The following is a 21,678-nucleotide window of genomic DNA, read 5'->3' on the forward strand; positions in this document are numbered from 1 at the left end:
CCAGTGTCTCTGGGGGCTCTGTCCAGGGGGTTCCTGACCCCTGCCAGGGTCCCAGGGCAGCCAGAGGGAAGCTCTGGGTTCCCACAGTTGTAGCTCTCGTCCTTCAGCTCATTCCCACACACAAGAAATGTTCAAGTTTTGTAGCATTTTAACCATTCTGGAAGTGTGTGAGTGGCAATGTTGAGCCTGGAGTGGGGACATGGAAAGCAAAGAAACAAGAATAAAGGGGAGAATGTTACACCCACCTCAACAGTGGAAGGGCAATGTGAAAGCAAGTTAAAAGCCTCCAGAACAAGGAGAGAGATGAAATTTGAAAGTTTCAGTTAAATCCAGGTATAAAACACCCTAAAATGACATGGGGTAAACTGAGGCTTCGTTACTGTAGTGAATGCTTCTTGGCCAGGAAACCTCCCTGCTCTCCCCATATAGGAGGAAGTGCTTTTTGCAAGCTCTGTTTTGTCAGCACAGAGCTGTGCACACCCAAAACGTGCCTGGCATCACCCAGATTTCCTCTGCAGGGATGAGTCTCTGGCAGTGAGGTCCCACAGCTATGAAGGCAGGTGTATGTTGTACAAAAAAGGGAAATGTTTTATGTCCAGTGATTTTGTGTGTTGGATTCTGGTGTTAAAATTCTTGGTGTTAAAATTCTCCAGTGACTCTGTTGTGGATGTGTGCAGGGAAGCTGCTGCTGTCTTCAGTGGAATGGTGTCTAAATGGAATAATGATTCTTGGGATTTAAGGATATCCACAGCTTCTGTCCTGGCTGTAGTGCTAAAAAGGTAAAATAAAAGCAGCTCCTGGCACAGAAAATCACTCAGATTGTGACTGGTGCTTGCTGGTTCCATGGCATGGCAGAAGCTGTTCTTGCCTCTGTGTGTCTCTTGTCCTGTTTTTTCATTAGCTGGATCTACTTGAACTTGTACTGTAATGCTTCAGTTACTCTGTTTTGACATGAATGGCCAAAATTGATTTTGCTTTTGTAGAGATGTATATTAACAAGCTCCCGAGGCTTTCTACAAGCTTCAATGAAAGAATTATAAATAGAAGAATTAACTGGGTTCACTAGAAGTTCAAAACAGATGGGGGATTGCATGAGATGGGGAGGGAATGCAGCAGATCTGCTCAGTGGGACTTTGCAGGGTTTGCAGGTTTCTCCTTGGAGGAGACTCTGAGGAGACCAGCTGATGTTAGGAGAAGTCACAGTGTGCAGGTGACCATTTATTGAAAGGGTTTTCCAGTTTTCTGTCATGTTCTACTCAGTTATTCACTCTCCCATGTGGAGCTTGCCTCTCATGTCCTTCCAGACCAGAGAATGTACTGATTTCAGGTTGTTTTCTGTAAAAGCCTGTTACAAACCACAGGTGAAAATAGGATGCAGGAATGAAATCCAGTGAAGATCATTCACCATAAAAGGACACCATTAAGCTGATGAAATATTTCATTTTTTCCATTATGAAACCTGAGTGGAATGGGAAGTGTGAGGAAACACTGTCTGCAGCAGCCAACCAGTCACACAGGAAACAAACAATTAAATTGTGCAATCACAGCAGGGCTCACACAGGCAGGTAGTCCCAGCTGCCCCCCAAGCATCCTTCTGTCCTTGCTGGTCCTTCAGTCACTGGAGGATCTGCTGCCCATTAATCCCATTAATCTCCTTTTCCCCAGGGAGGTCTGATAGCCCAGCCTGGCCCTGCAGAGCCCCTGTGTTTGTTAGGAAGAGCCAGCCACAGAAGGGCTTTTATCTTCCTCAAACGTGTCTTCTCCTAGCAGAGATTGTTTCTGAGTTCATCTCTTATCTTTCAAGCTATGTAAACTTTCTCTTAGAAGGGAGAAGTCCATTTCTCCTTTTCCCCTTACACCACTGTTAATGGAAGTTGTAATCCATATTTATAAAAATGACTTACAGTAGTTCCTTAGCTTGCCTCTAGCAGATACCCAGCTGTCTCCTCCAGTTTTGTGCTGAGAGAATTAGCAGTGTTCTTTCCTTTGGAATTTTTATAATTGTGCAGTTTTTTATACAAGTGATGTTCAAAACAAAAACATGTAATAATTCATATATTTTAGTAATACTAAAGTGTGATCTGAGGACTCAGTGATATCATACTGCCAGAGGTAATGCCAAAGAGTAATTTTGCTAAAAAAAAAAAGCAAATTGAGATGCCTTTATGGCTTTATAAATCAAGGTTTCTTCATGGGGAGACAGGAGTTCATGTGTGGATAGATGTTCTTCATAAAAGCTACAAGAAAGAGGCCCATTTATGCAGGAAAATAAATAGGTGTCTCTGGGTTTATCCTGATAGTGTATAAAGTAAATAACTCCCATAAGCCCGATGGCCTGACTTCTCCTTATAGGATAAACAACTCTGCCTAAGTCCTGTATTTAGACTCCAAACATAGCTTTGCTTTAATTGGAAAATAAATCGTGTGTGTCAGAAAAATAGTTGCCTTACATTTTGGCCACCCACATGGTGTGCAGGCTGCAGAAAAGTCACCCATTCAAGTCTGACCTGTTTTGTACTTCTGTAAATACCAGGTCTGAGCTGCCTGAGCCCATTGAGAATTATACAGGAAAATACCTCAGTGATAACAAAAAGGGTTTGAGCTCTTTCCATCTTCCAGGGGAAATCTGTCACAGACTCACCTGTGTTCTTTTTTTCTCAGAGGGGTTTGTGTGGGGGTGTTCTGGGGGCTGGGGAGTCACTGTGGAAAAGGGCAGAGTTTTCTACACCCAGAAATTGGGGTGATGGCCCAGGGTGAGAGGGAGGGTTGGAATTAATGGGAATTTAGTGATACAAAAAGTGTCTTTAGAGAAAGGCTGTTTACAAGGGGATGTAGTGATAGGACAAGGAGGAATTGAGATTGGATATTAGGAAGAAATTCAGGCTGAGAATTCCAGGCACCAGTCAGGGGTGTCTGATAACTGGGTTATAACACACTGAGGGTGAACAGTGAGACTTTCCAGCACAGATCTTGCAGCTCAGTTCTCAGTTACTGACAGAGAAGTGCAAATAGAATTTCACTTCACCTTGTGTCATAAGTTTTGGTGGTTTATTTTGGTTTTTTATTATGTATAAGCAGCTCCAAAAATAGCTTCATTTATTGGACAGTAAGTCAGTGTATTGGACTTTGTTCCTAAAACTCTGTTGGGTTGACACTGAAGGCATATCTTGCTAAATATTGTTTATTATGATCACAGCTTCCAGGACAGTGAAACACAAGTAGAACTGAAATTTGCTAAATATTGGAGAATTTTAAAGGTGGTTAGCAGAGAATGAAGAGAATAAAGTCTGGGAACTTCTCTTCCCACAGTGATTTCTACTGGTTCCCTTCATGTACACACATATTTATATATCTGTGTGTATGTACACATCCACACCCCCTGATTTTCCCGCTACCCCAAAGCATTGCAGTGGGCATGGAATTAGGACCAGGGATGTAAAGTGGATCAATCTGTGAAGGAGCTGCTCGTGTGTGTGGCTCTAACCCAGCTGCACCAGCCACAAACACCTTGCACAACCTCCAGGACCTTCCCGAATCCCTCCTTCCTTTCTGTTTCCATTGCAGTGCTCACACAGGGTTCATGTCCTTCGTGCAATCCCTGCATCAGAGCAAATCCTGGGTGTGCCCCTGATGTGACTCCTCACTCACACAGCCCCAGAGTGGAAATTCTGTTTCCTTAATGTTCTGTTCTTCCTTTGGTGCCTGTTTGGGAAGCAGCCTCTTCCCCAGGTCTCACTGTCCCTCTAAGGGGTTCCAAGGACTGTCCCTGCCCACCCCCTCCAGTTTATCCCCTCATTTCCCTCATTGCTTTGGACACTGCTGCTTTGCAGCCTTATTTGCAGTCCTGTGATACTTCTGTTTGTATTCTCTTGCCACTGATGTTTAATGAAGGAAGTGATATTATAGTATTAGAAAAACCCTCTACACAAACAGAATGAGGTCACTTTAGGTAAAAGAAAACCATCTTAATCACAGGAAGAAAATGTGTGAGAGAGATTTGAGACCAGGAAAGCCAGCCAGCCCTTTCAGCCTTCTCTAACTTAATAAATTAATAAACAGCTGTTTGGCTTTTCAGATTTTCTCAGCAGTAAGTGTTGTTAATCAATTTTTAATGCAGCAATTAAAAAGATACGAAAGCTGCTATCCAGCTTTCAGCAGAGTAATTGATTTCTGACATCCTTAACTATCTCAACTGTTCTGCTTCAGCATAAGAGCTCCGTGTGGATAATATGAATAGAACCAACGGAAGTCAGAGGAAAACATAGCCATGTTTATTTTAAAAAGTCTTCCAAAATGTTCCTGGCAACCTAGTGGCTCAAAAATAAGGCCACTGTGTATTTTAGATGGCAGGCATTTATTCTGACTGCATATTTATGAGGAATGCAAATAAAAACACATCTGAAATATCTGGCACCTAGGGCTGCAAATAATGCTTTCATAACTCTAGTAAGAACAAGCAAAATGAAGTAGTAATTATTTGTGTTTAAACATCAGATCTGCTGAACTTTTCAGTTGAAATTCTAGCCCATAACCATAGGAATTCCCAAATTTGGTGTGCTGTGCCCTGCAATTGAGGCTGGTATTGCAGACACCCAAAGCAGCATCATGGTCCCAAGGTGTCTGGGGGTACATCCCATGCTTGGGGTGGAAAGGAAGAGAGAGGTTTTTATAACATCTCATCTTGGGTTTTAGTGGAAGTGCCAAAATGAGGAAATTAGTCTCTGGGTTGAGTTTACTCCCTGAGGATGGGTTTGGTGGTGTTCCCTTGTGCAGTGACTTAGATCAGAATGTGCTCATAGACAACTGCAGAATTTTCTCTGCTCCTTGAGATACGCCCAGAAAGGATTTAATCAGGGTTTAAGCTCCAAAGGAGGCCCAGGGTGCTGCTGTGTCCATCCCCATGGCTCCAGTTCTGCTCACAGATACATTACAGGTGAAATGCTGCTATTGAAACATTCTGCTTCTGTTTTCCAGGTAATTGCATTTTGTGATGTCGATGAAAAGAAAATAACAAAAGGATTCTACACTTATGAGGAATCTGAGGTGAGTTATGAGCACTCTTGCATTCTTTATTGTGATCTAGAAGTGTCCTGGGGAATGTGATGAAGGAATTTGTTACTGATCTTGTATGCTGTGTAGCAGGTCATTTTGGTAAAGAGGCCGTGACAGAAGATTGGAGGGCTGGGAATGGACACTGGAATGTAAACTAGAGCCAGGACTGTCAGCTTCACACTCAGTGAAGTCAGTTTAGAAAGACAAAAATACTTATTCTGAAAGGATCCTGATGATGGGGTAAAACAGTCTTCACTGACAGGTGTGTCTTCTAAACGGGAGTAGAATTTGGTTTATGGTGGAGAATGAGAAGGAACACTCAAAATGATAAGTTTTCCAATAAATTTCCTTGTGAATCAAATTGCCCTGAAATCCTTGTATCTGATGGGAATGGGACTGAGGGAAGGAGGGACAGGAGGGCCCCTCCTCAGGTGCAGCTTGGGCTCAGCCTGGAGCAGCTGTACAATTCCATACTGGGAAAGCACTGACTGCTTTGAGCTGCATGAAAGCAACTGGGATCAGCACTTCAGCCTGGAATATCACTGCCCAGCAGCTCAGGGATGCTGTCAGTATGATTGACACAGATCCTGGGCATTGGTCTTCCTAAAACAAACCCATTTTCTCAGATCAGCTGTAAAGAAGGTGGTACTGCAAATGTGAAAACCCTGCGGCTTGGATCTGTGCTGAAGTCCCTCTAACAGCTCCCAGCAGGAGGGAAAATCCTGCTCTGTCTCTGCTCTGGTGCCTGTTCTGATGCTGTTTGAGGCACAGGAACCAATGCAGCTCACTAAAATGGCAAAAAATCAACCAAAAAAAGAAGGAACATAGTTTGTTATGGGATAAGCTGTTGAAGCTGCATACCTTGCCATCAGATCAAAGAGGGAATTGTTTGGGGAAGGGCTGGAAGCAGAACTTGGAGGTGAGGAGGAAGCAGTGGAGCAGTGAGACCTGCTCCTCTCAGCAGCAGAAAGCTCCAAACTCAAATTTGGTGTAACTTCACACAGCTGCACTGAGATGTGACAGGCACTGACACACAGGCAGAGAATGAGCAAGGTCTCTTCAGCATCATGGCTCAACAATTTTTTTCCCCTTTTAGAGTTTAGCAACTCCTAAAACCAAGCTAGCAAGTAACCCGAGTGCTTCTGTACCCCTTCTCCTGCAGGAGAGACCAAAACCAAAAATTCCTGTGTGTCACTTCAGGGATGCAACTCCGCCCTTCGTGATCTGCGTGAAGCTGGTGAGTTCCACCTTTGGCTTCCCCTGCAGGAGCAGCATTTGCTCCTCAGGAAAATGAGCTTCTATTTACTCTAAGTGGATTTTACTCTACAGCTGAATGGCTTTTTTATCAAACTGATTGTGCACAGGGTGTTTTGGGATTTAAATCAGCACTGTTGGGTAAAATTAAGAATAAGAAAAGGGACAGCTTCTGTGAAGGAGCTGGATCTGTTCTTCTTTGCCCATTACCAAATATACCCCAATGAGCACATGCACTCAGCCTCCCTTGGGCCAGGTATTTTGCAGCCCCATGTATGGCAAAGGCTTTGTTTTTAAATCAGACCTTAAAAGCCATTTTGTTTGGCCCTGCCAGTTCTGAAGCATCTTCTCTATCTGACTGTGGTAACTTATTTCAACTGGTTTAATTGCCCTGATAATGTAATTAGAAGATGATAACCAGCAATTCTTCTGCTGTTATAACACAGAAGCTTTAAACTAGCAAATACATTGCAGTGGTAAAAAACAATAAAAACCCTCTGACAGCAAGTAAAGCCTGCAGCTCCACACAACAGTGACATTCTAAGGCTGTGCTGGATCTCTTCAGGGATGGATCAGCTGGAGCTGCTCTCCTCTGGTGCAGCCTGCTTTTAACTTGGCACTCCCAGCCTCATGATCAGCTCTGGGTTGTGAAGCCAGACTGAGAGTGCCTCGGGGCATTATCCTGTACTGTTGGTTGATAAACTCTTGGATCAGCAAGTACTATTACAACTAATTTAATTTTTCATACTGCATAGAACAGCGGGTGGAAGTCCCCAGACAAAACATCTGTGCAACCTGTTCTAAAGCACATTTAATCTGTGAAGCCCTTACAATGAGACTATTATACAACATCTTGTCTGCAAACTCTGGTCTCTGACTTCAGCTGGGATTTCAGTCTGTTTTTCCCCTCATGGCCACTGAGCATTTTCTGCTTGCTTATTCTTTACCAACGTAAGTTCATCACCATTTTCTGAAGAAGGACGTGTGCTTTAAGGGGCTTTATTGGCTTTTATGGTGCTCTTCATGGTAGGGGATTATTTCTCCTTTTGATACAGACAAAACCTGCATGTTCCTTTGCAGCTCTAAGAGGGTGATTTTGGAGATTAGATGTGTTTATTAAGTGGGTTGTTTACAAGAAGTGACTCTCTTGGCCATGTACTTGGAGCAGCATTGGCTCATTTATTTTTTCAGGCAGTTCCTCCCTTGTGAGCACTGGCATGGCTTTGGTACCAGAGCAAATCCTCCTGGAAGAAGCAGGCATCCTCTGATCTTTGCTCAGTTTGCATTTTGCAATGGCTTCAGAGACAGCTGGAGCTGCAATTCTGCTCTGTGTGTGAGTTTTTGCTGAAGAGAATGAAAGTGTGGCTTTAGCTGGTCAGGGCCACTTCACCCAAGGGTTTGTGCTGTTTGCTCTTGCTTGGAGGTAAAAACAAAATGCTTAGAAATGCTGCTTTGTGCCCTGGCTTGGCTTGGATTCCAACGGCTGGAAATGAAAGGGATTTTCATTTTTCTGTCACAGCAATTAAAGTAGTTTGATTGTTTAAAGTTTTCAGAAAATCTGTGGTTAAATCTCTTATTGTACAGCCCTGCTTGGTTTTTCCTGTGCTCTGGGAATGAAAGATTTGTCTTTAACTCTCCCACTTAATTTAGCATGTGGTCTCTTATGTATTTTTTTAACCCCTCTATAAAGCAGGTTATTTTTTTCCACCTCCTTCAATTCCAGTTTCAGTGGGATTCCATTTCTGTAACTTTCTATCCTAAACATTCACAGTTGAAACTTCACTCTTGGTGTTCTGGGCCAACCATACAAACATTAATTTTTGGGTTTTGGTGGGGTTTTTTGGGTTTTTTCTTTTTTTTTTTTGTGACATTCCTTAAGATCAGTAATTAGGGATGCCAGGAAGTGCTCAGGAATGCTGAAGTTGCCCTGTTTTCTTAATGACATCACTGAGCCTGCTCAAGGACCAAATGTAGCCAGTTCCTGTCCTGACAACTTGACTGGGGCTCAAAAGGAAACACCTTTAACTCTGCACCTTTAAATCTGCTTGATGAAGGGCTTGTTTTATCAGACAACATAATCAGTGCTCAGAATCCACCCAAAGCTCTTGTTTTGTCCAACCTTGGTCCATCTTCTGCCAATGTCTGAGCTGGCAAACACCAGAGCAGCCCTTGTGTGCTCCAGAGCAGCACAGCAGAGCCAGGAGTTGTCTGATATCCCCCAACACTTTAACTTTTCAACATACCCTGAATTTTTAGAAACTTACCTGAGCTTTCCTTGGTTTATTTGTTTAGTTCTGCAAATGGGACTTTCTTCTGTGGCCTAAAGAATCAGTAACCAAACCTGTTACAGCCTGAAATGAGTTTGATCTCATTTTCTTCTTCTTCCTTCGCAGGACTTGACAGGTGGAGCCTTTGAAACAAACCTGGGCATGCTGAACCTGAAGGAAGGGATGGATTATTACCACTTTAACTAAGCCAAGGTGAGGCAGTGCTGCTGCTCTCTGTGTGTCTGAGTGCAGCAAGACCAAATCCTTCAGGGGTTTAGAACTTTCTAGCCATTTGTGCTTTGTTAATTTAACCTTTGGGCTGAGTAACCCCTTTGTAAGGGAGGTCATAGTTACACCAGGGCAGTGCTGTCTGCATTACTTTTTACTGTGCACATTACTGGTTTTTTTACTGTGTGTATCATTAGTTTTACTGTTGCACATCACTCAGTTTGACTGGTAAATTGTGATCAACAGTCAGTGAAGAACCCTGAGCTCCACTAATTCCAGCTGCTAGTCCAGCTTGCAGGAATCCTTAAGAAGTATTGAATAATCTCATTTATAGTTACTTCCTTCAAAACCAAAGTCTGAGCCAGCCAGGTTGGCTGCAGTTTGCAGCATTTACTTCACAGAGAAACTGGCTTGGTTTTAGCTTCTCTGCCTGAAGTTTTCCTTCCTTGAGATGTGTCTATATACACACACAGCCACTGTTCAAGTGTTGGGATAGTGGGATTTAATTACAGCCATAAAGTAACAGTGTAATTACAATATGATGTGGCCTGTGCATTTGACCTCCCCATCACGTTGATCTCACTAAAGATCAATTTCAGAGTGATTTCATTTTGTAGGGGGTAAGAAATGAGCTGGATGCCTGGCAGCTGCTGGAAGAACTGACTCACCTTCTTCAAAACCGAGTTTACCACAAAAACAATTGGTCTGAATTAGTTACATAAAGAGCTGTTAAGAGAGGCTTTGCCATCAGCTGAAGTGCAACCTGGATGTTTTTGTTTGACCATGACATAGGAAAGACAGATTTTTCTACAGGGACACGTGGTGCTTGGGGATCATTTCAGTATCACTGATTGTTGCCATTCTCACCTCTGAAAAATAAATCATGAAGAGACCAGTGCAGCAGGTCAGGTTTAATTCTTGGTGTGTGTACAAGCACAGGCTCTGTTCAGTCAGGGAAATACAAACCCCTGACACCAAACCAGGCAGTTCAGTGTGACAGAGCATGACAAGAACCTGCCAGACAGCTACATTAAAAACTGAAAACAAGGAATTTTGCTTGTCTTCCTGTGGCACGTGTGTGCCACGTGTGTGCCACATTTCAGACAGGCTCTGCCTCTCCTGCCCAGCAGTGCAGTGCTCAGCTCTGCTGAGATCCAGCGTGTCAGGATGCCACAGCTCAGGAACCACGAGCTCCAGGACAGCCCAGCAGCCAGGGGCTGCTCCTCCTCATGCTGAACTCTGCCAGGGAAAAAAGAAAAGGACAGGTCACATGCAGCAGGCAGCACTGTCCTGTGGCACTGCTGTCCTGGCACTGCCCCAGCCCTGTAATTAACTGACCTGAACAGAAAAGAAAATACAAAGTTGTAATATTTACTCATTTTAATACCATGGTTTGAATTGCACTCCAGCAAGTTTTATTTGTATAAAATTTAAAAGGAGTAGAAAGTATTGATTTCAGCTGAAGCCAACTTCATTCTCCTTTTTATCCTGCCATGCTTGGCCTCCTCTCTGGTTTCTCCCACTGCTGGGAGCAGCACTGGGGACATGGGGACAGCTGGGACAGCCTTTCCTCCTCGGTGGCACCCTGAGCTGCAGGCTCACCTCTGTGCTCAAAGTCACACTGACTCTGCTTATGTTCAGGGGAGCAAGAGGTAAAGTTCCAAACTGAGCACAAAAAATCCAGATCCCACCTGTACCAGCTCCATCAGAGATACCTGGGTGTGTATTTGAACATTTTTTATTATTTTGTTTATCCTAGAGACAGTTCTCTCCTAAAGTATCAGTTTTCTCTCAGCCTTCAATAATTAAGGATTAAAATAAAGGAGTTTTTTGAGATTAGAGAGTTTTTCTTGCAAGATCTCTTATTTTGAGCATAACCTTTCTATTACTTGATTAGAAAACTTTTAAAAGCAACACTCTTTTTTTTTGTTCTAAAAACAACTTGTCTGGGCAGGAGGTTCAGACTCTTGTTTCTGAGAACTATAAAAATGTGAGCTGAGGTTTCTTAAAATTCTACTGAAAGCAGATGGTAAAAACTGAAAATAAGTGAAGACACTGCTATGAGGCAGCAGGAGGTCTTTGAAGGGTATTCACAGTGTCTTAAGGATGAGTCTTTAAAGAAAGATAAATATTTATATATATACACAGTGACACATATTCTTTACACTACTAAAATTCTCTTCTAGAACCCCTACCAAAGCAGAAAGTTCTCTGCTTCTGAACTGCTGAGTTGGGTGGGCATGTCCAAACTATCTAAAAATATAGATTATATATAAATTTATACATATACATGGTTTTGTATCTATTCATCCACAGAGGCAGGGCTGCAATGCTGTGGTCTGCACACCACCTCATGTCATCATCTTGCTGTTGAAATTGAGAAGTTCCTGTCTTTTCCCCTTGCCCAGGAAGGGCAGAGGAGCAGTGGCTGCACATCTGTGTCTGGAATGTGGCGCTGCCAGCCTGGAATGCTCTCTGGAATGGGGCTGCAAGGGCCTCAGGCAGCAGCTCCAGCCATCCCACGTGTTCTGCAGCTGCCTGGGAACATCCCCCATGAAAAAAGCAGCCCCTGGAGCACATTCCCACCTCACCTTGGGCACCAGCTGGGGCCTGGGCACTTTCATCAGGTCGCAGAGGCAATTTCGTCTCTCCCTCACCACGGGCAGCTCAGCTTCCCTGGGAGAGCAGAGGTTGTTTCCAGTGAATTCCCACACACCCATAAAACCCTCAGTGATCCCCATCACCCCTCTATCAATGGGTGTGTCTTTCCATGCACGTTTCAAATGGCAGGAGTTGTTTTGCCGTGTCACATTTGAAGATTAATGGACCATTTTTGTACCACCCCAAGTCAGATAAACCACAAATACACATCAGATCTGCCACAGGGAACCAGTGGCTAATAAAATGTCCAAGACTATTCTTTTATAGAGTTTATATTAAAAAAGTTATTTGCACATCCCTTTTGATTAGAAGTTCATTTAATTTATTCTCTAAAGTCAGTGGATTTGGAGAAGACTCTCCTATCCCCTCTATGAAGAAAAAGCAAAAAAAGGTGAGTCAGAAATAACTTCAACCTTTCTTTTTCACACCTTGGACAATTTGTCTTATTTACTACTGGAAACTTCCCTGTGGCTAAACAAAGTGTATTATTTATAGGGTAATTTGTTTAAACTCTGCATGACACAATTCTTTGATAAAATGTCTGGAGTCCCAACAAGGAAAATATGTGCATCCCAGTAATTACCATATTCCTTCAAATTCTCATTTGGCTTCCTGCTGCTAATACTTAGGGTAATTCAGAATTTAGACTGCTTATTTTAACACTGGGAGAGCTTGAGGAAAACAAGCAGCTCACTGTGACACTCAGCAACAACTTCAAATCTCTTTTTCTGTAAACAGCTCAAATCTACCAAGATAAAACAATTAAGTTTTGAGTAAATGAGCTCTTAGTCTTTAATCTCAGAGCAATGACCATAGTGCAGGGCACTCAGGGCTTGCTCCAAGCCAGAATAAGCCAGGCACACCCTATAAATGACAGGGTGAAAACAGAATATTCATTTTTCTGGAGTGTTTTCCTAGGGAAGTGTTTTGCTTTGATTTAGGAGCCCAGTTGTTTATGAGAAGAGCTGAACTGCCACTGCTTTTCCTGTTCCACCGTGAGTGTTGGCCCTGGAACCATCCCTTGGTGACAGCACTCAGCTCATCCTGCAGTGTCAGCTAACAAATTCCTTATGCAATTCCTGAGCAAGCCTGCTCTGAAATGCAGGTTTCCTAATGCAGCTCTGAGTCACACCCAACACAATCCTGAACTTCCACGTGCAGTTAAACGAGGAATTGGAACCGCAGGCAGAACTGCTGGCAGCCACTCCTTCAAACCTGAGACTCTTCTTCCAGTTTTGCACCAGAAAATTCAGAAAAAGAGCAGCAGCCAGCCCTCCTAATGATAAACTCAGTTTCTTTTCACAAATATAAAGTTCTTTAAGCTCAAGCACAGAAATAAACTGGAAACGACATAAAAGTCAAACTATGTAACATGCAATCTGCATCTGTCAGCCTTAAGGTGTATTTGTTCTTTGAGCTTGTCTGGGATAAATGTATTTCTATGAAATGTCAATGAAGACAAAAAGCTATTTAATATAATGACTGAATAAATTATATATTTTTCTATATTTGTCTGTTCTCTGTGACTGCTATTTGCAGCAGCCCCATGGCCCAGGTCTGTGACCAAGGAAAACTATTTAACAAGGCAGCAAAACTAATAAACTAATTATTATCTTAAAATTCTGTATTTTCTCAAACCTGCCCAAGTAATAATGCCCAATGCTAGAATTTGTAGAAAGGGGAAAATTCAGTACCAAAATACTGGTTCCCTGCTCCTGCCACTGCAAAGGTGCTCATGGAATGATTCCTTTGCTCTAAAAGTCACTGGATCATGCTCATGAAAAACAGGACCCTCTTCCCCTGCCAGAAGGTAAAAGTAGATTTAAAAAAAAAAAAAAAAAAAGAATTATATTCTATGAAGGGGCTGTTTAATTCATGCCATCCTATGCCTGGGAAACATCTAAACTGCTCCAATTCCAAATCTTTGCTTGAATACAAGGCTTGTAGCATGTTGAGTAATTACATTTCATGGGAGATTTGAGCTGTTCTGCTAATTCTGTTGTTTTCCAGCTTGCAGAGATCCTTCCTTTCCCCAAATCCTGCCAGTGCTCATAAATGCCAAGAAACTGTCTGTGCAGTTGAAGTTTGACTGTTTGCACAGCCCAGTCTCTGCTTCATGGAAAACTTCCAAGATTTCCTCCCTTTTTATGTTGTTAGAAAAATATGGCTATTTTACTTTATCTAATGGTGATTTTATACATCCCCTTCCAGTGGGCCAGCATCCTGGAGAGCTCTTTAGACCAGAGGAATTCCTTGCAGCACTGCTGTTGTGGCAGCAACAAAGAGCTGGACCTAAGCTATCACTTCTTACAGCTTCCCCCCCTCCCCAGCTTTCACAGACACCAAATTTTGGTCACTCCAGGGCACAGGGGTTGTTTTGGGGCAGCACTGCACGCACCAGTTGGTGTCACTGAGGATGGCCATGGCCTGGTCCATGATGGCAGGGTCCAGCAGGTCGCTGTAGGTCAGCAGCATCTCGTACACCTGGCTGGCCGTCGTCTTCCGGATCTGCGGGAGGGCAGGGGCAGCGAGCAGCCAGGCCAGAGCCACGGGGGCTGCTGAGGGGCCAGGGACCACAGGGACCACCCAGACCAGCTCCTGGCACCACCCAGACCAGCTCCTGGCCCTGCACAGGACCAGGAGTCACACCCTGTGCATCCCTAACAGCGGTGTCCAAAGCTTGCCCATTTCCTGGGGAGCCCCACCACCCTCTGAGGGAGGAATCTTTTCCTCAAATCAAACCCAAACTTTCCCTGACACAACTTCAGGCCATTCCCCAAGTCCTGTCACTGCTCACCACAGAGCAGAGATCAGTGTCTGCCCCTCCTCTGCTGCTCCTCTTCCTCTCATGAGGAAGTTGCAACTGCAGTAAAGTCTCACAGAATCCCTGGGTTGGAAGAGATCTTCAAGATCATCGAGTCCAACCCAGCCCCAACACCTCAACCCTGGCACCCAGTGCCACATCCAGGCTGGTTTAAACACACCCAGGGATGGGGACTCCACCACCTCCCCCCAAACTCCACCACCTCCAACCCAAGTCTTGTAAAGAATAGAGCTGATAATGTGCAGTCTTCAGGACTTACTATAGGGAAGGGATGGCAAAGGAGGAGAAACAACTGGAAGAAAACTTTCTCTCTCATGTCTCCTTGAAATTGAATCAGGCCACAAAATCTAGAAAATATCAGAAAAAAAACAGATCTTGTGTTATAACTGCATAAGTAAATTCTGAGAACTGGGATGAAGATGGTCATTGGGAAAAAGGCAGGGAGGGAAAAAGAAAAAGCAAATTATTCCCTTTTATCTTCTTTCTCTACAAAGAAAATTATTCCCTTTAAATATCTTTAGGGCTATAAAAATTTAAACCTTGTTCATCTTTATCACGTGTTTCACTTCAACCATTCAGAACTATGAGACTCTCACAACCTTCAATCACCTTTATTTAAATCCCACAAGAAGCAGGACTAACTGTTGCATCTGGCAAGTTAAACACTCTCCACTTTCTGGGAGAAAAGATTGATTCCATGAACTCACACTCCTATGCTGGAGCGAAGCTTCCGGATGTCCTTGGACCTTTTGATCTCTTCTTTACAGAGGGTGAACAGCTTCACTGGGAAGGGATGGCTGAAAATGGGAAAGAAAACAAGATGAGCAGTAGGTTTCAGCAGAATTTTAAAGACATTTCATTATTGTCAGGATGCCAAACTAACATTCCAAGGCAAGGCAAGACACACTGCAGGGTGGTTTGTGCTTCCCCCCAGCAGCTCAGGAGAGTTTGGCCACACCACGTTCCTGGGCCTTTTGTTTTTTAACAAGAGAGGAAAGAAATTATTATTAATTATTTACATTGCTATTCTCTGTGTGCTGAGGAGTGAACTCCTTTTTTAACAGGTTCAGTCCATGCAGGATAACTGGCTTGTCGTGATTTGGGTTTAGGCAGTGTGGAATGATCAGAAATACTGTGTCAGGAATTACATTATCCTATAGCCAAATAACAGTTGGCTATTATATTATAAATTATATTATCCTATAATATAATTTATATATCCTATAATTTAATGTATCCTATTAAATGATATTATCCTATAACCAAATAACACTATCCTATAGCCAAATAGCTTTGTGTATCATCATGGTCATTCCCTAAGGTCTCCAACCAAACCTCACATAAAAGAGGATGAATGTTTTTAACTACTCCACCATTTCACAGCCCAAATTCCTTCAGTGATTCCAGACAACGTAATTAAACACAGGGCTCACAGTTCTATTACGTGTACAGGCCATGAAGCCATCTTTAAATATATTTAGCAAATTCTTTTCTTTTTCCACACAGTCTGGGAAACGTGATTCTCACAGCTCTTTCCCAGACACTCGTACAAACACGAGTACTGTTAGTTATTCCAAGGATCTCTTAAAGAGAAGGAAAGAGGGACTAATGCTTTTATTTCAGTTCAAATTATTTAATCTTTTACTTGCCACACTCGAGGCTGAAGTGCCATAGATGCAAAAGAAACTATTTCATATTTGCCTAGTGAGCACAGTAACTTCTAGGCTGCGTATTTTGGAAACCTCACTGCAATGTGTATGGAAAGCAGAAAGCAAAAATAGTAACTTTTATTTACACAATTCAGAGCTGTGGATAGAAACTACTGAAGAAAGCTGGGTACTGTCATCTGTTGAAGGGCAGAACATTTAAAATAAGGTGTTTATAGCAATGCCAAGATGTTTTCTTAAGGTAACGTGCCTTGTTCTGTAGAGTTTTCCAGACAAGAGTTAGTGATTTTTAATGACTTAAAAAATTTGTAACAAAATCCTGCCACATACTGGCAAATAGTGACCTGCTAAAAAAAAAAAATCTGAACAACCAACCATGGTAAACTGAGGTAAAGAATTCTACAAATGGTGGGAACAACATCTGCATGAATGAGTCTGTGTGTCTACAGGCATGGATTTGTCTGGATTGGTGAGGGAAGAGCTCTCTGAATGCTGAGGTATATTTTGTCTTACCTTGGTGGAATTTCTCCTCCTCCCACCCCAATTACACAAAGACCCTGAGTAGACATCTAAATACAATCTCTGCAGTGCATGCCTGGCTCTCAGCACAGAATACAGTGAATTAGGTGAGATTTAAAGTGGTTGAACAACAGGGACATCACTGAGAAGGGGAGCAACAAAGAGACCAATTGGAACAAGAGCATCTGGAACAAATTTAAAACATGGAACCTCATGAGCAGCATTTTGTGTTTAAAACAGATGCACTTTCCTTTCTGTTGGTTGCCAATTCTACATTTGCAATAACCAAACTTAACCTGTGTGTGATCTCAAGTGACTCAAATATCTTGGCCTCTGTAAAGGAAATTGAGAAAATTCCTTCTCCTGTGTGGGCACCGTGCCAGCAGGAACAGCATCAGCACTGGGGAAAGAGAGTTCTCTCTGCGTTCTGTGACCTGGGGACACGTGGCACTGCCAGAGGTGCTGGTGTCCCAACTCCAGGGGAGCTGGGTCTCAGCAGTGCCACTGCCACCAGCCCCTGCCAGCTCTCTGCTGCACAGCTGCTCATGCCAGAGCAGTAAAACTGCTTTAAAAACAATCCACAGGAGCATGGATACATGGAAATTATCAGCTGGAGATCAATGAGGACACAGACTGCCCTAAAGCACTGCAAGATCACCAGAAAAAAACCCCGAACACATGGGTGCTTCTGTTGAATGTGGAAACTACATACATGTAAGAGAGAAATGCCACTTACTACCCCAGAGAACACCAGATCCTGAACTGCCATTCCAAGGCTGTTCTGTTTCCACGGCCCTGAGAATTATTTCTACCTTACCCCACTTCTGAGGAGCCAGCAATCCCCAGGGCTCTGGGCAGCCCAGCAGCACTGGGGATGCCTCACCCACTGCAGCTGTGACCAGTGGCACTGCAATGCCAGCTGTGCCAGCGGCCCTGGTTCACCCTCCTGTGTCCTCCCTGTCCTCAGGGGTCCCCCCAGCAGCCAGGCACCTCTGTGCTTTCAGGGCAGCCCCTGGTGAGGTCCCAGTGTGCATTTCTGAGAGCTCAGCTCCGAGGCGTGCCCGCTCCTCCAGCAGCCCCCAGCCCACAAACTCCCTGCACTGCCACAGGAGCAGCTCCACAAACTGCCCAGGGATGGAATCAGCAGGGTTTGGGCTGGGTGGGCACACAGCTGAGGGCTCTGCTGGCCTGGCTGGTGGGAGCAGCAGTCAGTGATGCTGCAGCATCCCCAACACTTCAGCCCAGCACCCCCCCGCCCTGCTGCCAGGAGAAATCCACTTCCCTCCCTTCCTATTTTGGCACAACTTGTGGGACTGAGGGAACCCCTCAAGCTGAGTGGGAGAAGGGCCCTTTCCACCCAGAGCAGCTCTCCAGTGCCACTCATGGGGTAGTGACACAAACCACTCCTGGCAGCATGAGGGAGGGGGAGGCTCTGGTGCTGGGTGAGCAGGTTTGTGTCACCTCAGGACAGGTAGGAAATGGCAGCCTGGAATATGCCTGGCAGCTGTTCTTTCCCCTAAGCCAAGCACAACAGAGGAGCCTGTTCTGAAAGCCTTTTGATGACCCTGAAGCTGATTCATTTCCAGTCCCACAGGACAGGCATTGACCCCACACTCCCCATCCTTGCTGGCCAGTTCCACACAGGGTAAATCCACTCTCTTGAGCATGAGCATCCAAACCACGAGAGAGGAGCAGGAACACCAGGGCTCACTTGTCCTTTTGCACAGAGATCACACACCAACCACACAGAGCTTCCCCAACACTGAGATTCAGCTGCAGAACCACACCAGAAATGTTGAGCTTTATATTCTAAACTGTACAAGCTGCAGGGTGTGAAAAGGCAGGAAAATGCCTGGTGGGTTCCACCTGTGCAAGGCAGGAGTGACACCCTGTGGCAACTGGTTTTAACTGGAGCACCCACGAGGGTCCAGCTGATCCTGCTCCTAATCCTGGCAAAATGAAGCACTGTTGGATATTACCCATTCTGGACTGTGGATGTTTTATTAGAAAACAAATGTGTGGGAGAGTACATTTCAAACTTCAAAGTGCACTTGCAAACACTTTTTTACAGTGCAACAGTTGCCTGTTTGGTGGCTGGTTTAGGTATAATCCTACATGCCAATTCCCTTGTTAAAACTCCATTCAGCCCAACATGGTAAAAAAATAATGAGGGAAGGAAATGAAATGGAAGCTGAACGTGCCAAGGAAAAATACATGAGATACATGCTTGTATCTCAACTTGTGTTTCAGGAACGCTCTACATAAAATAACTTGACACTGCAGGCACATGTTGGAGACACCAAACAGTGTCTCCATTTTCCCATCCACTTTGTGATGTTCTTACACATTTTTATGGAGGCAGCTCTGGAAAGGGAGTAAATGGTTCCATTCCAGAGACCAGACCCAAAGTCAGAGACTTTTCTGTTCAAAAAGGAGCAGGTGACATCCAACAGCAGGGGCAGGCAGGCAGGCCTTGGAGCAGGATCAGTGGATCCATCCCTAATACACCCAAAGGACTTAGCAGAGTAACAAAATGCAAAAATTACATCAAAGGGAATTTTGGGCTCATCCATCATGTGTTGATCCACACACAGAATGGCAGAACCCTGGGATTCACCTGGCTCCCTGTGAAGTACCACAGGAACTCACCCATGGCCAGCTCTGCACCAGGAGACACCTACATTCCCAAATCTGACACAAGCAGGAACTAAACTCTCCATCTTTTGACTTTCTTCCACCTCCCCAGTGCTCTGCCCTTCCTGGGCTCTGTATGGCAACAAGTTCTGCACTCCAGGCCAGCATTTCACTCCCTTGACATCAGCATGATTCACTTGGCTGCTTCACTATTCTGGTTTTTTTGTTTCATTATCAAACTGGAGACAAATACATCTGGATCAGCTTCAAAATCTTTCCCCCATAATAGCCCTGGATTTTATTTCAGGTCTTTTACAGAAAGCACCACAATGGCACCACAGGGTTGAGTCTGAGTCACTCACACAGCAAAGGCATTGCTGCTACCACTTGGTTTCTGTTCAGTGACCTGGGAGACAAGACTTGGACTGGAATTTCCTCCCATAATCTCTCACCTTCCCCAGCAGGGATGACTGGAGCCTGTGTGGAAGCCTCAGATCACTGGCACAATTATCAAACTGAACAAGTAATATTCACTCCATGTGTCTTTGACTCACTTTAAATTCTCATTCAAACTGGGACTGCCAAGTGCAATTTCAGAAATACTATCTAAAACCACACTTCAAGACAAGAGTGGGCTCAATCAAAACTTTCAGAATGATGAAGGCTTTTCAGATTTATCTGCTGTGAACAGTTCTTGAATCAACAAGTTCCCAATCCAGTATCTGTGCTTGCAGGATTTACATTGCACAATCCTGTAAATACCTGCAGATGTGCTAAGATGCTGCCTGGGAGAGCTTGTGGAATATATATTAATATGACTGAAATTCAAATAATTCTTTTCTGAAACATCTGCAAAACCCCATGATTTCACATTGGAATATCTCACTCACTCATCTGTTCTTAAACTGAACACTTTCCACAAGACTGAGCTCAGGGTGGAGGAGCTGGGACATCCCTTTTTTATTATTATTAGAATGTTAATTAACATTTTTGGAGATATTCACATTAACCAAAGCAGTGGGACTGGGGGAGCCATAACTCATGGGCACAGAGGGTTCTGCAGCACAGTGCTCAAGGCTCCCAGTACAGCAAGGAATCTGCTCCAAGCAGCAGGGATTTAGGAAGCTGGAAAAGGAAAGAATGGATCTGATACTGGTCCAAGAATGCCAGGTGAAACATGCAAATTGCATTTAATTAATGTCCTGGCTGTCAAACAAGGAACAAGTAACAAACTTCTACACAGACAAGAGAGTCAAGGATTTTGTCAATTCGGCCAGAATTTTTTCAAAATTTTCAAATTCTGTCAATTCAGCCTTTCAAGGCTGTTTGTCCCACTTGAGGAAAATGAAAGAATTGCAATACAGACTCACACTTGGAGCCCTGTTCACCCCCCAGAGCAGCACCAGGGCAAGATTGAAGAGCCCTGTTTGCACAGTGGAAAATAAACCAAAGAGACTTCCAGCAACTCACTTCTCTTGCTCAGTGAACATATCAAAACAGCCATTTGCCAGCATCTGGTCCAGCATTGTCAGCAGAGGTACAGACACCCTGGGGAAAGAAAATTATTCAACAAGGTAAATACACTTCTTGGCATACAGATATATGCTATTTTTAATCAGAAGCAAAGAAGAAAACTTCCTACATACCTACACAAGGTAAATTACACAGAGGAGGGTTGCTCAGTACCTTGTGTGTGTTGGCTGAATGGGGACATTCCCTCCCAGCCAAAAGGAAAAAACCTAATTAACAACACCCCTGCTTTACATCTGCAGGGTCCTGAAAACACAATTGACAGTATTAGAAAACATTAGTCTGTTTTCTAGAATATGAATAATGTATTCCACAGACTGTATCAGAAGTTATTGCACCAAATCAACCAGCACATGTCAGCTGGAATAACTATGGCCATGTTTTCAAATAAACAAATAAAAATACAATAGTGAGACAAGAAACAAAATAAAAATACAATAGTGACAGAACAAGGGGAAAAGCTGAAAAAGAGAAGGTTTAGAAGGGATATTGGGAAGAAATTCTTCCCTGTGAGGGTGGAGAGGCCCTGGCACAGCATGCCCAGAGAAGCTGTGGCTGCCTCTGGATCCCTGGAAGTGTCCAAGGCCAGGCTGGATGGGGCTTGGAGCAACCTGGGACAGTGGAAGGTGTCCCTGCCCTTGACAGGGGACTGGAATGGGATGAGTTTTGAGTCTCCTGCAACCTAAACTATTCTATGATTTAAAAACTTGAACATGCAAAATATTTTGCCATCACTCCTTGGTTACATATTTCACCACAGGTCCTGCTGTACCAAACAGCTCTATTAAAGCAAATGCATAAGCTTTGGGCATTCACTGGATGTGCCACACATCTGACTTCCACAAGGGAAGGGAAAAAAGGGATGGAAAGGGAAAAAGGGCTAAAGGGAAAAAAGCCAGTTACCGGTCATTCCGCAGGTTGTCCTCAAAGACCTTCAGCAGCGTCTCACAAAAACTCTCCAAAGCACTGGGGTCACTCTGGATCTTCTTCATGTAGTCAAACAGGCTCTGGGCAGAGTATCTGAGCTGCAGCAGAAGGAAGC

The 21,678-nt window shown here is 43.9% G+C and overlaps 2 protein-coding genes across 15 annotated transcripts in view; one reads left to right on the top strand and one right to left on the bottom strand.

Moving 5' to 3' along the window:
* QTGAL (queuosine-tRNA galactosyltransferase) overlaps nt 1-12,970 on the top strand; it is a 103,745-nt gene extending 90,775 nt beyond the window's left edge. For 2 of the 13 annotated variants that reach the window (XM_085556918.1, XM_085556922.1), the window contains 3 exons: nt 4,975-5,043; nt 6,215-6,289; nt 8,700-12,970. In XM_085556918.1, the coding sequence (XP_085413044.1) occupies nt 4,975-5,043; nt 6,215-6,289; nt 8,700-8,780 (225 nt within the window). In that variant the 3' untranslated portion in view covers nt 8,781-12,970. Of the gene's footprint in view, nt 1-4,974; nt 5,044-6,214; nt 6,290-7,497 lie in introns of all 13 variants that reach the window. The other 11 variants (XR_014949351.1, XR_014949353.1, XR_014949355.1 and 8 more) reach the window with 11 other exon arrangements.
* TBCD (tubulin folding cofactor D) overlaps nt 9,693-21,678 on the bottom strand; it is a 111,761-nt gene continuing 99,775 nt past the window's right edge. The window contains exons 33-39 of one of the 2 annotated variants that reach the window (XM_021535835.4): nt 21,540-21,661; nt 20,577-20,654; nt 14,994-15,083; nt 14,546-14,633; nt 13,861-13,970; nt 11,393-11,477; nt 9,693-10,040 (exon numbers count right to left, since the gene is read on the bottom strand). In XM_021535835.4, the coding sequence (XP_021391510.2) occupies nt 10,029-10,040; nt 11,393-11,477; nt 13,861-13,970; nt 14,546-14,633; nt 14,994-15,083; nt 20,577-20,654; nt 21,540-21,661 (585 nt within the window). In that variant the 3' untranslated portion in view covers nt 9,693-10,028. Of the gene's footprint in view, nt 10,041-11,152; nt 11,478-13,860; nt 13,971-14,545; nt 14,634-14,993; nt 15,084-20,576; nt 20,655-21,539; nt 21,662-21,678 lie in introns of those variants that run through there. The other variant, XM_021535834.3, reaches the window with a different exon arrangement.

The sequence above is a fragment of the Lonchura striata genome, chromosome 18, assembly GCF_050655825.1.
Source record: "Lonchura striata isolate lonStrDom1 chromosome 18, ASM5065582v1, whole genome shotgun sequence".
Taxonomy (NCBI): Eukaryota; Metazoa; Chordata; class Aves; order Passeriformes; family Estrildidae; genus Lonchura; species Lonchura striata.